Source organism: Sesamum indicum, linkage group LG6, assembly GCF_000512975.1.
Source record: "Sesamum indicum cultivar Zhongzhi No. 13 linkage group LG6, S_indicum_v1.0, whole genome shotgun sequence".
In the NCBI taxonomy this organism is placed as follows: domain Eukaryota; kingdom Viridiplantae; phylum Streptophyta; class Magnoliopsida; order Lamiales; family Pedaliaceae; genus Sesamum; species Sesamum indicum.
In genome coordinates, this window is record NC_026150.1 from 21,013,596 (window position 1) to 21,027,620 (window position 14,025).

A 14,025-nucleotide genomic window follows, 5' to 3' on the forward strand; every position below is an offset into this window, starting at 1 on the left:
ATGAGCCGGCACGAAGAGGGCGGGATCTGGCCTTTCGGCGGCGAATCCAAGGGCACGATTAATATCTATCAGCAACGCCCCACCCACTCCAACCAGTATGGACAGCTCTACGAGGTTGACGCCAGCCAATATAGGCAGCTACGAGACCTTGATCTCACTGTTTCTCTCGCCAACATCACGCAGGTAAAAAGGAAAAATCTTGAGATTCAAACTCTAAACGGGTTCGGTTTTGTATGAGTTGAATATTTTGAAGGTTGATAACTTAAGGGTTGGTTTTTGTTTGACATAGGGTGCGATGACAGCTCCCCATTACAACTCGAAGGCCACAAAGATCGCCCTAGTGGTTGATGGCGAGGGCTACTTCGAAATGGCTTGCCCTCACATGTCTCGGTCACGGGGCAGTTACCAGGGCGAGACTAGAGGTAGACCAAGCTACCAGAGAGTTGCCTCCCGCCTAACACGTGGCACGGTGGTCATCATTCCGGCTGGTCATCCTTTTGTGGCTGTTGCTTCGAGCAATCAGAACCTGCAGGTTCTCTGCTTCGAAGTCAATGCTAACAACAATGAAAAATTCCCTCTTGCAGGTAAGATCGGCCCGTCTTGGTGATACATCATGTATTGATCATGATGTTCTGTAATTGAAATTTATTTCACAGGAAGAAGGAATGTGATGAACCAACTGTCATGTATTGATCACGATGGTCTGTAATTGAAATTTATTTTACAGGAAGAAGGAATGTGATGAACCAACTAGAGAGAGAGGCGAAGGAGCTGGCGTTTGGAATGCCCGCGAGGGAAGTGGAAGAGGTGTTCAGGAGCCAGCAAGAAGAGTTCTTCTTCAAGGGGCCGCGCCAGCAGCAACAGGGCCGTGCTGATGCGTAAGGCCATGTTGGAAGCGGTGGGGGATGTCGCGGAATTTTGTGTTTGTAGCTCCTATGTGAATGTTGTGCAAGACTCTGATATAACTATGACTCTTCTGTATTAGCATCTGCATGATCTGCTATAATGTAAGCTTTTTGAAACCCTGCGGAGATGTAAATATGTAAGACGAAGCCCTCTTAACATAAATAAATAAGACTCAGCTGGTTCCAGGGGAAATCCCTCCTTTTCCGGTGCTTTTTCTCAACAAAATGTTTGATTTGCAATGAAATTTTTGTTTGGATCATGTTTAACTAAATTAAATATATTATATATTACAGAGCACGTGTATTATACGTGTTATATAATTAGTTATTTAATTTTTTTTTTTAAACTGTACATCAATTACACGGTAATAATATTGCATTTCTTACATGATGGATTCAGATTCGATCGAGTTGGTATTAGAATTTCCCTAATACATCACGGGCACCCTGAATTCGCTTGGTGGCGACTCTCTTGTTTCATGAGGGATTATGCGCATTTGATATCATGCGATTGGCGATCTCAGTTTGAAATTTTTTTTCAAACTAATACAAGTCTGGTCAAATAAATTATTATATCATTAGTTTAAGTCTGGTAATTCAAATTAGAATTTCTCATCTAAGTTCACAAAATCTACCGCGGATTAAGTGAATTTCTTGCCACGGTTTTGCCCTTTTCTCCCAGTAATCGCAATTAGGAAATGGTGTTTGATGGGCGACGTTCGTTCCGCCTTAAAACCCGCTTTCCAAGCTTAAATTGTGATACCACTTAATATTAGTATAGAGACCGATAATCTCAACTGCCAATGTAATTAATTAATGAAATCAGTTAGCGTAAATTAATAATTAGATTAGTTTAATCCACAATTGTTGACTCAAGTTTAGGGTTTAACGGAATGCATCCCCTCATTTCCGGTCATCAGCAATCGCTGTTTGGAAGCACGATATTCTATAATCCAAAACCCCAAAACCTCAAGACGAAAATTTTGCAGCGTAGTTTAGATATAAAAATACGTTTTTGCTTTAACCTGAAAACCGTCCAGATACGGGCCCACGGTGCCATATATATATACATATATAGGCCACCTGGCTAGCTCCTTTCCTTCCTCCTCTGTTTCTCTTTGATCCTCGTATTCATTCCTCCGTTTCATTTCCACACATAAGCGAGAGACAGCTTAAAAGCCCTAGCTCATTTCCGTGTAATTGATTGAAAATGCCGGTGAAGCGCAGCAGAGCGGTGGGTCCGTCGAGCCACCTCTTCAAGCAAGTTGCGACCAGCGTGGACGCTGGCGTCAATCCGACTGCAGTTATTAAGGCTGACGCCTCCGGAGGGTCGTCCCAATCGAAGATTTTGAACATCGCTTATCCGCTAAGTGTTGGAGATTCTGATCGGGTAAAATTTGGGGTTTTCTTGGAGCGGTGTCACTATTGCAAGAAGCGGATCGCTCGGAAATCTGAGGTATTCATGTACAGGTATAGTTGTTTATGATACTGTTAAATCGTGTCTCTGTTTGTGATTGATTTTTTCTTTTCTTTTTTTTTTTTTTTCTGTTTTTTGGGGTTCGTTTGGTGTTCAGTTTTTCATGTGCTGGTTTCCTCCTTTCTATAGAGCTCTTCATGAATCTATCACCGGCTGGGTGGTGATGTTCTCCATTTACATTTCCTAAGCTTCCTTCGAATTCAATCTCTTTTTCTTTCTGAGTTTGTTTGTCCTGTTGTATTGTTATTACTTAACTTTTAATCTGTTCTAGAAGTATTTCTTCAGTGCGCTTAATTCTAGTTTTTCTTTAAATTTAACTTTCTTTAGTTAATCACCGGATTATGATGGAATTGAGTGTTAAGCTTATTCTTTATTGATTATTAAGCTTTTCTTATTAGGTTTATCTTTTGTCTTCTTACTTTATTGATCGCTATAGAAGTATGTTTTGCTATCTTCAATATCGTAAAAGATTCAGGATTTTCTACGTTTAATTTTATTTATAGGAATCTATGAAAAGTTTCTGTTGTTCATTTCCTGATTGAATTACGATTAATCAACGCTTCAGTGACTAATTTCTGATGATCAAAGGTATTCATGATTTTATTGCTTCAATAGTTGTTTTGTCAAGTATATAATTTAGTCAACTGAAACACCTACTTTATTGACTTTGTTCTGCATCAAAAAGATGACTTGCAATACAAATACTCCTGAGGTAGTGATTACTGTTACTTTTACATGTTTTTCCCTCCTTTGCGTAAAATCTACTCAAACTACTCAATCGCTGAGACCAAAACCTTAATTTTAAGTTTTATATAGAAGTATCATTGATATTTTATTTTATCTCTTGGGAACATATAGGAGCAACTAATAGTACAGGATAAGTAATTTATACTTTTCTGCAACCTATGATTAATAATACATCTTTTGTTAATCTGCTTAAGTTTCCATGACGTATTGTTATGCTCTAAGAGTGCTGTCCCTTGGATGTACAACATTATCATGCAGCGACCTCTGTGCATTCTGCTCTGCTGAATGCCGTGACCTTCAGATTGCACTGGACCTTTCTACGCAGGAACAGCCAGCGAATCGCAAAGAGAAGGTAGTAGTTGATGGCTAGGGTGTTTCCAATTGAAGGGTCAGTTTTGTTCATAAAATGGAGAAGAATGCTGCATATATAGTTACAGAGTAGCAATTTATATGCTTACTGTAGATATGCTAGCTGTTAATTTTTGGGTATCAGCTTGCATTTTCTGCTTGGAATTAGGAAGAGTATGGATCTGATTTTCTAGTACTATCCACCTGTACAGTTTCTCTTATACATTAGCTATGTTTCTGAAGAATTAAATAGGTATAGGTCTTCTGCTTCAGCTGCTAATTTGGTTTTATATATTGCTTTTACATCATATTAAAAAACAGATCATTCTTTAGCACTAAAGTGATGCTAGTGGATGAAATACCTACATGGACTTTACCTTTAGCATGTCTTGTTGGGCCGGGGAGTTTGTCAGTTTGACCCAATCTATGTGCTAAAATTTTATCCCACTTTGGATCTGGGCATTAGAGTGATCACTTATGTTCCAATTCCTGTTATAATCTCATCCCTTTAAAAATTTTTGAGCTTGTTGCCGAGGTCAATTAGGTCTCCTAGTAGAACGAGAACGGCTACCCGAAGAAGATACCAAAAATTCTCTACAGGCTGTGTTGTCATCTTTAGAGGATAGTAAAGAGTATTAAAGCATGCCCTATGATAAAGGGTTATGCAATTATCCATGTTGGTATGCTGCCGTCGGTAAATGTATCACATCAGTAGTAGCTGGTATTTTGCTTAGGGTCATATCACAAGATTCTTTTTAGGATAAATTACAACTGACTTTCCTGAGATTTGACATAAATACGAATACCTCTTGATTTTAACGACCGTCTAACAATTAGCCCAATCTGTTAGGTTTCATTCATTTTTTGTATGGTGAACTGATCAAAATATCTTTGTGGATTAAAAATTAAATTTTTTTAATTTTTTTAATTTTTTTTATGAACTAAGTGAATAAATTTTTTTATAATTTAAAAAAAAAATTAATACATCCCGTCCGATTTTTTATAAAAAAAATAAAAAGATACAATAAGGGCAAATTTGATAATATTATACCTCCATCTAAAGATTACATAATTTCATCAATCATTAGGTGGGTATTTATATTTTTCAAACAACGGAAGATATTCGTAATTATGTCAAAATTTAGGGGAGGTTGTTGTAATTTACCGTTCATTTTATGGGTGTGATGGACTCTGAATTTCTAGGCTTCATCCTTCTCGCTTGACTGTGGATAAACCAAGGAATCACAGTAATCTGCAGCCCACCAAGGTCCTGATTGCTTTAGAAAGATTGGGAAGAGATTAATTAAAGGCCCAATGGGCCTTCCAGAAATGTGTCATTAGTCTGGAAATTGGAGTATATAGAGGTTAGTTTTTATAAAAACGAGACCTAGGGTACCCATAAAAGAGTTTTCTTTAAAAAACTATGTAAATCCCAATTTCTTAACAAAAGTTTTTCCCCGAAAATTGTTTGCTAAGTTTGACTTTGTTCGGGTACTAGAGTACATTTTGCAGCGCCAGTCAGTCGTACACTCGTATATCATTCATCGTCGTGTGTCCAGATTCATATACTCTTTTCTCTGAGTCACTCAGACATTGGCACTGCCCCCATCTGCCTGACAGACTTCTTTAACAAAGCAGGCCATAAGGTGACATCATCTAATATCTACTACTCTTTTACATTATATAGTCTCTATGCATGTCTCCATATATCGTTTGCGGAAGAAAATAGGCATATATAGTTAAAGAGCATTGGGCTGTTGTTACGTAAATAAAGAAGGGCCTCCATTAGTGTGATTGTTGCTTGCTTACTTTATAATGCTGGTGCTGATACAAAAATTAAGTGTCTTGAGTATAGTTAACGACTATTATTATAGCTAATAAAGAAATGTTCTGTGGTACGTGTATGTGTGTAAGATTTGGAGAAGATATAGTGTGATGATAAAGGCTGAAAAAGGAAGTTTGCTGTTTGATCCCTCACTCTCATCAATATGTATATATATATATATATATATATATAATGTAAAGACAAGGGTACGGTGAAAATAATGGTATCTGCTATGTTATTTTCAAGGCAGTCAGAGTCGTGTTAGTCTAGTCTCTATCTCAACCCCCACATATTATGATATTGTCTATTTTTAACATAAAAGCTAATGTACTCTAAAATAGTCGAACGGAAAGCTCCCTTCTTTTACCCTTTTTATCTACTAAAATCTTGAATCCATCCTTCATGTCTTCATGTGTTGTTTGTTCCTTCTAGTATAATTAGTTATTATTAGCCAATATTCGAAATAGCTGACAACAGTAGATTCATAATTTGATTATGAAATTTAATCCTTAGCTGTCCGTGGTGCTGGAATGCAATTCCTATGTTCATACTTATTGTTGCCTTCTCTCTCCTCTTTAACAAAAACAAAAACAATCAGATTTTAAATTTTTTTAATTTGAATCAGGTTTGATCGAATCAAATGAATCATAAAATAAGAATGATGCACTTACTATTTGATTGGTAACTTTTTTTAAATTGTAAATTAACCATATGCGACATATAATTTGTTCAAATACGATCAAAACCGACATGAGTTATGAATTTTTTGTATATTTTTGTCCACCATTTATTTGGACGTGAGGTCAGACATTCTTGCCACTTCAAATTATTTCCTTCCCAATTTCATCCACACAAGCAGTTGATTTTGACGGGAAGTGATCAATAACAAGAGACTTCCATCTGTAAGCTTAGATTGTTTAGCCAACTTTTTTGGCATTTGAACCAAAGGGCTAATATAAGAACCACAAAAATTGCATTCATCAATTGGATTGTCGGCATTCATGGATGGACGATGGACAAAATCCTAAAATTTGCTGGAAAGTTGTGTAAGAACATATATTATCAAGGTCATTGAGCAAGTGTCTGGAGATTTTCAGGTCTCTAGACCTTTTCCAAAGGAAAAATAAAAATAAAAGACAAAGGAAAGGCAATAATTGTATCAAAGTGAATAAGATGGTTAAGAGGGTGTAGGACCCTTTTTCCTCACAAACTTATAGGTTATGAAAATGACTTCCAATATTCCATCCCCCGAACTTAAATATTAAGGATCGGGTCACATTCTTTCGCCATCTATAAGACATCCTTCCCTTTCCAACCCACGTGATTTATCACACAACACAATTTATGTTTCGGATGGATGATCGAAAACTTTCAACGATCAAGTACTGTGATTATTTGACATTTCATCGTAATTCATCTCAATCAAAGCAAAATAAAAAGAAACTTTTAATATACTTTTAGATGGGAGGGGAAAAAGTAATCATGATTGTTGTGTAATATGTAAAATGCAATCATATGGTATATAAAATATCTATGTTACACTTTTAACATCTATACACATTATTTGATTCTGTTTTCATATATTTATTTACCAGGAAAGAGTTCATTGATTCAAAACTAGGCAGATTAACATTTAGGCTTTTTTCTTTAAGGGCATGTTTATTTGTCGAGTTGTGTGATATAATTATTTAATAAAATTATTTTTATTTATTTTAATTTACGAGCAGTGTGATTTGCCAAACCCACGGACCTGACTTAAGAAAAAGGCCTAGTAAAACACTTTTCAAATCACAGGCCCATAGTCCAGGCCCAACTAGGAAAACTCATGAGAAAGGAGGCATTCTCAAGACGTGGAATTCATGAACCTAGAGGGATTCCCCGCAAAACATGACTCCTCATATGCAAGGAGTCCTTCCCCAGGCAAAGATGTGTTGCTGTGAGGTGATCCATTCGAGATAAGATCAAATCAAACCTTATCTACACTTATTTTGACCACTTTCTACGAAGATAAATGTGGTGTGGAGGACGCCCCCTATATATAGAGGCTCAGTCCCCCAAACGGGGACACCTGCCAGAATTTGAAAAATTACTCTTTATTCTTATTTTAGCTATCGAATTGCTTCTTAATCACAATTTCTTCTACGAATTTCTTAATCATATCTCTTTTTTTATTACAATTTATTTTTACGGTTATTTATTCCTAAATCCGAAACTAACTCGAGCGTCAGAGTGCTAACGTGTTGTTTAACAGGTTCCGGTTTTCAAGTTCTTTTGCTTGATCAACCCAAGTCCATCATCAAGGTCCAGGCTTGTTGGATCCATGCTAATCGCACGCATCAAGTAGCCGCGTTTGTGAAAAGCTTGAGTTAAAGACGTGAGTTACTATAGAAATTCCCAACAATCCCGCAAACAAACAAAAGGCTATGGAGGCATCTGGCAGCAATCAAACTTTATAGGTCCTCGCAGGAACTTCTCTAACCCCGATTAGCAAAGGATCTTCCCCAGCACTCCCTGCACCAATGCCACCCCCCAGAGCGGTGGATCCTATGGTTGACCCTCATGACGAAGTACCTCATCGATACCACTTCAGGAGAGATTTCTCCAGCCTTGTTAGGCGAAATTCAACAGATAGTCGCAATAGCCATTTGGGAGCAGATGGCAGTATTTGTTCCTGTCCGCATAGCTCCCATACTAGAAGCTGGTGTTCTTGAAGAAGGAATAGAAGGAGGCATTGCTGAAGAAGACGTCCGCATATCCAGGCCCCAAATGGTTGATAGACAAGGCCCCCTTCCAACTGCCCCTCCCCCCGGCAATGGCTGGCACAATTGGTATGCCTACAGAAGGGTCTCCAAGATGTTCAGTACCAGATTGCAGGGCCCCCAAAGACGAGCAACAAGTTGTCCCCTTTACGGATCCGGTGATGGTGGACGAACTTCCAGCAAATTAGCGCACCTCGGCTATTGCTGAATATGAAGGACAATTGATCCTCAAGAGCATCTCTCACGTTTTGAGAATGCAACTCTTTTATATAGGTACATGAATGGAATTAAATGTCGCGTTTTTGTTACCACCTTCACCAGAGCTGCACAACAATGGTTCAATCAGTTGCCCGTGGGAACGATAGGAAGTTTCCAAGAGTTTCGATCTCTCTCTTTACATCAATTCTCTGGTACTCGGAAGCTTTGCAAGACAGAACTCAGTGTTTTTGCCATACGTTAAAAAGACAATGAACTTTTGAAGGAGTACTTGCAGAGATTTAATGCTACTACTTCGAAGGTGCCTTCCGCCACTCAAGAAGTGAAGGCCAACGCATTCTCACAAGGACTTTTTGGACGGGGATTCTCCAATTTCAACGCCCTTTTAGCTCGTGCTGCAAAATATATCAACATGGAAGACGCTCAAACTGCTAAGAATGAGAGTCGCGGAGGAAAAAAAAAGGATTCAAAGGAGGAGGCCCCTTACAAGAAGCCTCGAATTGATTTTTGGTATAAGAAGCCACCCTTCTAGAGGGTAAAATGCAGTGTACACCCCCCTGAAGGTATCCATCACTCAAACTCTTATGGCGATTTAAGAAAAAAAACCTATTAGCTTGCCCCAAATCATGAAGAGATAACCCCCAAAGCCCTAAATCCAACAAATTCTGTTGTTTTCACAACAACTACTATCATACCACTCAAGAATGTTGGCACTTGAAGAATGAGGCTGAAAGACTTATCCAAAACGAATATTTGTAGGAATACATTTGTTGGGAGAAAGCTCAAGGAACAAGGCCGTATCAATAGCAAGAGATAGACAAAGCAAAGGAAGCAAAAATTTCTAGTCTTGAATCTCTCCCATGAGAAAAGCACAAGAATGCATTTGGGGAGAGGGCTGAGGCTAATAACCCTCCCTGTAAAGGAGTTATACAAATAACTGCAGGAGGTCCAAGCGGAGGCGACTTCGACCATGCTAGAAAGGCTCAAGTAAAGGAGGCCACGACATAACCATAAAGGAAATACGGGAAGTTAGGGTATTAGAACTACTCGAAAGACTTGCTTGTTAAATTTTTTAGTGGTGGATACACCCTTAGCCTAAAACGTCATCTTGGGGAAATCCACCTTCAACGCTTTCCAAGCAGTGATTTCCACCTATCATATTTCCAAGCAGTGATTTCCACATTCAAGGCCCAACTAGGACAACCCATGAGAAATGAGACGTCCCGAAGACCTAGGACTCATGAACCTAGAGGGACTCCCCGCAGAACAGGAGTTCTCATATGCAAGAAGTCCTTCCCCAAACAAGGATGTGTTGCTGTGAGGTGATCCGTTGGAGATAAGATCAAATCATTTTGACCTCTTTCTCTGAAGATAAAGGTGGTGTGCAGAGTCCCAACAGAGGAGAATGCCCCTCTATATATACTGACTCAGTCCCCCGATGGGGACACCTGCCAGAATCTGAAAATTGCTCTCTATTCTTGTTTTCTATTGAATTGCATCCTAATCATAATTTCTTCTATGACTTTCTTAATCATATCTTGATTTTTTTATTACAATTTATTTTTACGATCATTTATTTCTAAATCTGATACTAACTTGAATGTCGGAGTACTAATGTGTTGTTTTGTAGGTTCCATTGCTCAAGTTCTTTTGCTTTATCAACCCAAGTCCATCATCACGGTCCAGGCTTATCGAAACTGTGCTAAAATCGCACATATCAGTATTAATTTGGGAAAAATGCAATCCTTCTACAAATTACCTCTCTATAAAAAAAATACCAAATTACCTCCCTATCTTTTTCCAAATAGAGCATGGGGGGTGGTATGATACACTCTCTTTCTGCGACTGGGCAAAATTTTTAAGAATAAAAATATTATTTTTATATAAATATATTATATATAATATACTAATATTATTTGATAAAATAATAAATATTTATTAAAAACGAAATATTATTTTATATATAAAGTATAGTTTTTAAATATATACTTTTTCTTAATTAAAAAAGAAAAAGAAAACCCAACCCCCCACCCCCAACCCCATCTCCATCGCCGCTCCAACCCAATCGCCATCGCCACCACGTCCAAGCTCCATCCCAGTTGCGGCCTCCAAGTGCCACTTAGTCGCGGCCTCCAAGCTCCACCCCCATCACCCGCGCCACCAACCCCCTCCGTTGCCTGGGCCACCACCCGCTCCATCCCTTGTCGCCCTCCTTCCTCTTCCCCACTCCCTCCCAGTTGCAGCCCTCCTCCCCCTTTCAAGTCGTGCCAGTCATCGCCCACCCTCCCCCTTTCCCTGCTCCCATCGCCGGCCTTCCTCCTCCAAGACCCCTCCATCGATGGCCTCCCTCTCTCCCTACACTTACTTTCTCTCTCTCTCTCTATATATATATATATGTTATTTTTATTTTATGTATATTTAAGATATATTTTTAAATTAAAATTTTATAGCCCTGATTCAAATTAAAAAAAAAATTTAGATGATCTTGTTAGTTGAATTTGAACATTAGATTGAATCATACCAGAAGGTTATGAAGCAAGCTTATAAATATATTTTATAATAAAAAAATAAAAAATAAAACAAATAAAGAAAACGGGCGTGGACCACATAATATAGTATGAGGTGAATATATTTTTTTTTATAGAAGTAATTTATTTATTTTCAATATTATATTACATATGGAGTAAATTGCATCTTATCGGTATTAGTTTAATTCTGACTAATCATTTTGAAGTAAATATTCTTTAGAGAATTAAGTAATATGGATTCAAGAAACAGAAAAAGGAAAAACTAGCTCCTGTCAAATATGATTTTTCCCCATACAACCGCAATCGAAGAGAAAATTAAAGTGTTGAATATTATATAGACAAATCCGAAAGTCACATCTGTCTGCAGTCAAACAGGCTTTGTGGGATTCTCCAAAACGTGGAAATTGGAATCATCCAGACATGTCGTGATAACATACTTTGCCGTTGGATTCAACCAGACATGTCGTGATAACACTTTGCCGTTGGATTCAACACAACTGATGTCCCTTTTCCTTTTCTTTCCCCCTTGATAAACAAAGCTGATTTTCTTCGCAAAAAGCACTAATATTCCCTTTGAATTGTGTGAGAGAGGTCTTTTGTCAAAGCATAGTACTATAGTACAGTCATCAAACACAGACAGAGTGAAGTTAAAAGTTTGATGACAATGGGTAGTACAAACGTTTGTTTATCTACAGATTGAAATACCCTTATCATAATTTTTACTAAATTATGTTTCACCTCATTATTGATTCTGACTCACCTCGAAATTCTCCATAAATAAATAACTGATCAAAGAATTTGGTGGATGTTGGGTCGAGGGCGAAGTAGCTTTTCTTTACAGTTGCAACAAGCTGTTAAGAATGTCGAAACATAGATATAGAGATGATTAGATTAGTTTATTATTACAAGCAAGGAAAGAAGGGAAGAGAAGCTTGTGATTTACCATATGTTTGCTTGATATGGTGAATGTTGACGTCTGTATCTTTTGTCTGAAGTTCATCTGCAACAATATAAGCCGTTTTCTGTCCGAAGTTCATCTGCAACAATATAAGCCGTTGTGAAACGAGAATGTAATACGCCTTATAATGAGAGCAAGAGTTAGAAAGTTAATGGAGATTACTTCTATTTTTGAGTGTTTAAAGAACCATGTAAATGTGTAGTCGTTTTCCACAATTACTTCGAGCTGTGATATTTCATCGGATATCGTACACCAAACCAACAGAATTAAGATTTATCAGTTCATTTTATCATTCTGGCATTTCATACATTGATTCTACAGAAAAACAAAGGATGTCACAGATGACCTGAATTATCGAGGAATTATTCTGATTGAATAAACGAATTAGTTGTAGAATCCATCGACTTTCAGGGCCTCCTACCTGTAAAAATCACATCCCAGTTATCAATGAGAAGAACTAGAAAATACTTAAACTTTTTCAACAAAATGAAGCAAGTTAAGGAATCGAGACGGAACTCAAATAACCTACTCGCTTAGCAGCTTCTGTTACTCATGTTTGCAACATAAGGTCCAAAATGCCATCAGGGAGGTTATATACAACGATCCTTAGAAAAAATTTAGCTGACCATGGCCATGAGAGTATGGCAACAGCTCTTCAACCTCAATCCGAGAGCTTGAATAACTCATGCTTTTCTTGATGCGGCTGCAGTTGATGGACTCAACTTCTGCTAGGAATATACTGTATACTGGTCTATGATCTGAAAACTTAGACTCTCCACGAACATATGATAGTTGTCTTAGACCAGGACCCCGCCACAGTATACGGTCACACCTTCATCAACAAATACATGGAATCAGAAAAGATGGGTGACTAGAACATGGAATTTCCCCCACCTTTTATATGATAGCACCAGAAAGTTAATTTTGGTTGGATAGAAATTCAAGTTACCATGCGGGTGTTCTTCGTTTCTCTTTTGGGTGCGTATTCTCGCCGGTGTATCTGTCTGAATTATTTGAGTACTTGTATGTAGGAGGGAAATATATTCTTCCTTCGTTCCATCCTGCAAAAACACGCCCATGTCTCTGCTCTATCCGGAGCTGTTTTAGAGGGGAAAAAGGAAATCAATAATGTAGATTGATTACGCATTGGAATGGTTAAAGTCCAATTAATCTGAAAATAAAAATGAAGCTCCCATGGTGAAATTCATTCGCTTGCCTGGTCGTTTTCTAACAAAGCTCTCCAGTTGCGCATCTCTACAAGAGCCTTTGCACATCGGTAGGCAAGGGCGATTCTGTAGTTCAAGTCCCCAAGCCATATGATTCGACTGGAAGTAAACACAAAACAAGAATTATTAGAATCAGAAGTTCCTATACTGGAAAGAAACTTCTTGCACGTCATCCTTTGTGAAAACGAAATGGCCTAACAAATTTGGGATGATGGAACCACTAACATAACATAAATGGAAATCCAAACCAAATGCTTAAAGAGAGCAGCTATATAGGGATGATGAATATACTCATGATCAAGAATTGTTTGAGGGGAGTTCTCATCTCCCATTGCATGGACTTGTGGGAATCTTGTTTTCCTCAAAATTTCCATGACATCAGAGTTCCTTCGCAGCTCGTCACCGTCCTTCTCTCCAGAGGTCAAATGACTACAAACGAAGCAGAAGCTTGTTTGGTGCAAAGACATGCTTATTGAAATTGAACCCTGGAAAACTTGATGCCATAAGATTGCCACTTTCTGGTGATCTAGACAAGTTGCTCTGGAATTATGAGTTCAAAGAAACAAAATTTATACCTTGTTTCCAAGATAACCCATCAACCCTCTTCCAACACAGGATACCTTCAGATTGCGAACTGCCTCTCTCAAATCACTCTTTATCCATACAGTGAGAAATAGTCCAACCATCTGTTTGCTTGCAACCAAACAATACCTTGATTGCCCTGGGTGTCTGTCCCTCTCCTCAATACAGACAGGTCCATCATAAGAGAAAGCTGAGTAGTTAGTATAAGGTGAATCACTTGGCCCGTCGTCATCATCAGAGGAACAACCACACCTCCCATTCAGATCATAATAATCACTCGGTCTATGCCCATACATTATCCGATCACAGACACTGAATCGGCGATCAAGTGTAGGCTGTGGCATAGAAATGCCACTTGGCATCATTCTCATGCTGCGGTTGATTGACTGAAAAGAGCGGCGGTAGAAGAAAGAAGAGTCCTTTTCTCTATTCGAACCCTCAAAGTCATCACCCA

General features: G+C 38.3%; 3 protein-coding genes across 7 annotated transcripts in view; 2 read left to right on the forward strand and 1 right to left on the reverse strand.

Annotated features, from left to right (window-relative positions):
* LOC105165305 (vicilin-like antimicrobial peptides 2-2) overlaps positions 1-1,094 on the forward strand; it is a 2,476-nt gene extending 1,382 nt beyond the window's left edge. The window contains 3 exon segments of the mRNA NM_001304414.1: positions 1-183; positions 290-584; positions 728-1,094. The exon segment at positions 1-183 is cut by the window's left edge and continues 69 nt beyond it. Coding sequence (NP_001291343.1) covers positions 1-183; positions 290-584; positions 728-882 — 633 coding nt within the window. The 3' untranslated portion in view covers positions 883-1,094.
* LOC105165306 lies at positions 1,783-3,913 on the forward strand. 4 transcript variants are annotated; one of them, XM_020694532.1, is made up of 2 exons: positions 1,783-2,361; positions 2,480-3,315. In XM_020694532.1, the coding sequence occupies exons 1-2, from the start codon at positions 2,116-2,118 to the stop codon at positions 2,567-2,569; spliced, it is 336 nt and encodes a 111-aa protein (XP_020550191.1). In that variant the 5' UTR covers positions 1,783-2,115; the 3' UTR covers positions 2,570-3,315. The 4 variants fall into 4 exon arrangements, with proteins under 4 accessions (XP_020550191.1, XP_011082579.1, XP_011082580.1 ...); XM_011084277.2 differs by lacking the exon at positions 2,480-3,315 and adding an exon at positions 3,324-3,913 and having other exon boundaries at positions 1,794-2,375; XM_011084278.2 differs by lacking the exon at positions 2,480-3,315 and adding an exon at positions 3,455-3,908 and having other exon boundaries at positions 1,806-2,375.
* Positions 11,109-14,025, reverse strand: part of LOC105165307 (type I inositol polyphosphate 5-phosphatase 4-like) — a gene marked incomplete in the record, with an annotated part of 4,866 nt that continues 1,949 nt past the window's right edge. The window contains 9 exon segments of one of the 2 annotated variants that reach the window (XM_020694459.1): positions 11,109-11,656; positions 11,749-11,842; positions 11,926-11,988; positions 12,110-12,184; positions 12,293-12,595; positions 12,713-12,861; positions 12,980-13,088; positions 13,281-13,474; positions 13,565-14,025. In XM_020694459.1, coding sequence (XP_020550118.1) covers positions 12,370-12,595; positions 12,713-12,861; positions 12,980-13,088; positions 13,281-13,474; positions 13,565-14,025 — 1,139 coding nt within the window. 2 annotated transcript variants of the gene reach the window in all.

Bases quoted from the DNA above. Each gene is read 5' to 3' on its own strand.
- LOC105165306 (XM_011084274.2), top strand. From the start codon at position 2,116: ATGCCGGTGAAGCGCAGCAGAGCGGTGGGTCCGTCGAGCCACCTCTTC. The intron at 2,376-3,387 runs GTATAGTTGTTT...ATTATCATGCAG, and splicing joins TCTGAGGTATTCATGTACAG to CGACCTCTGTGCATTCTGCT.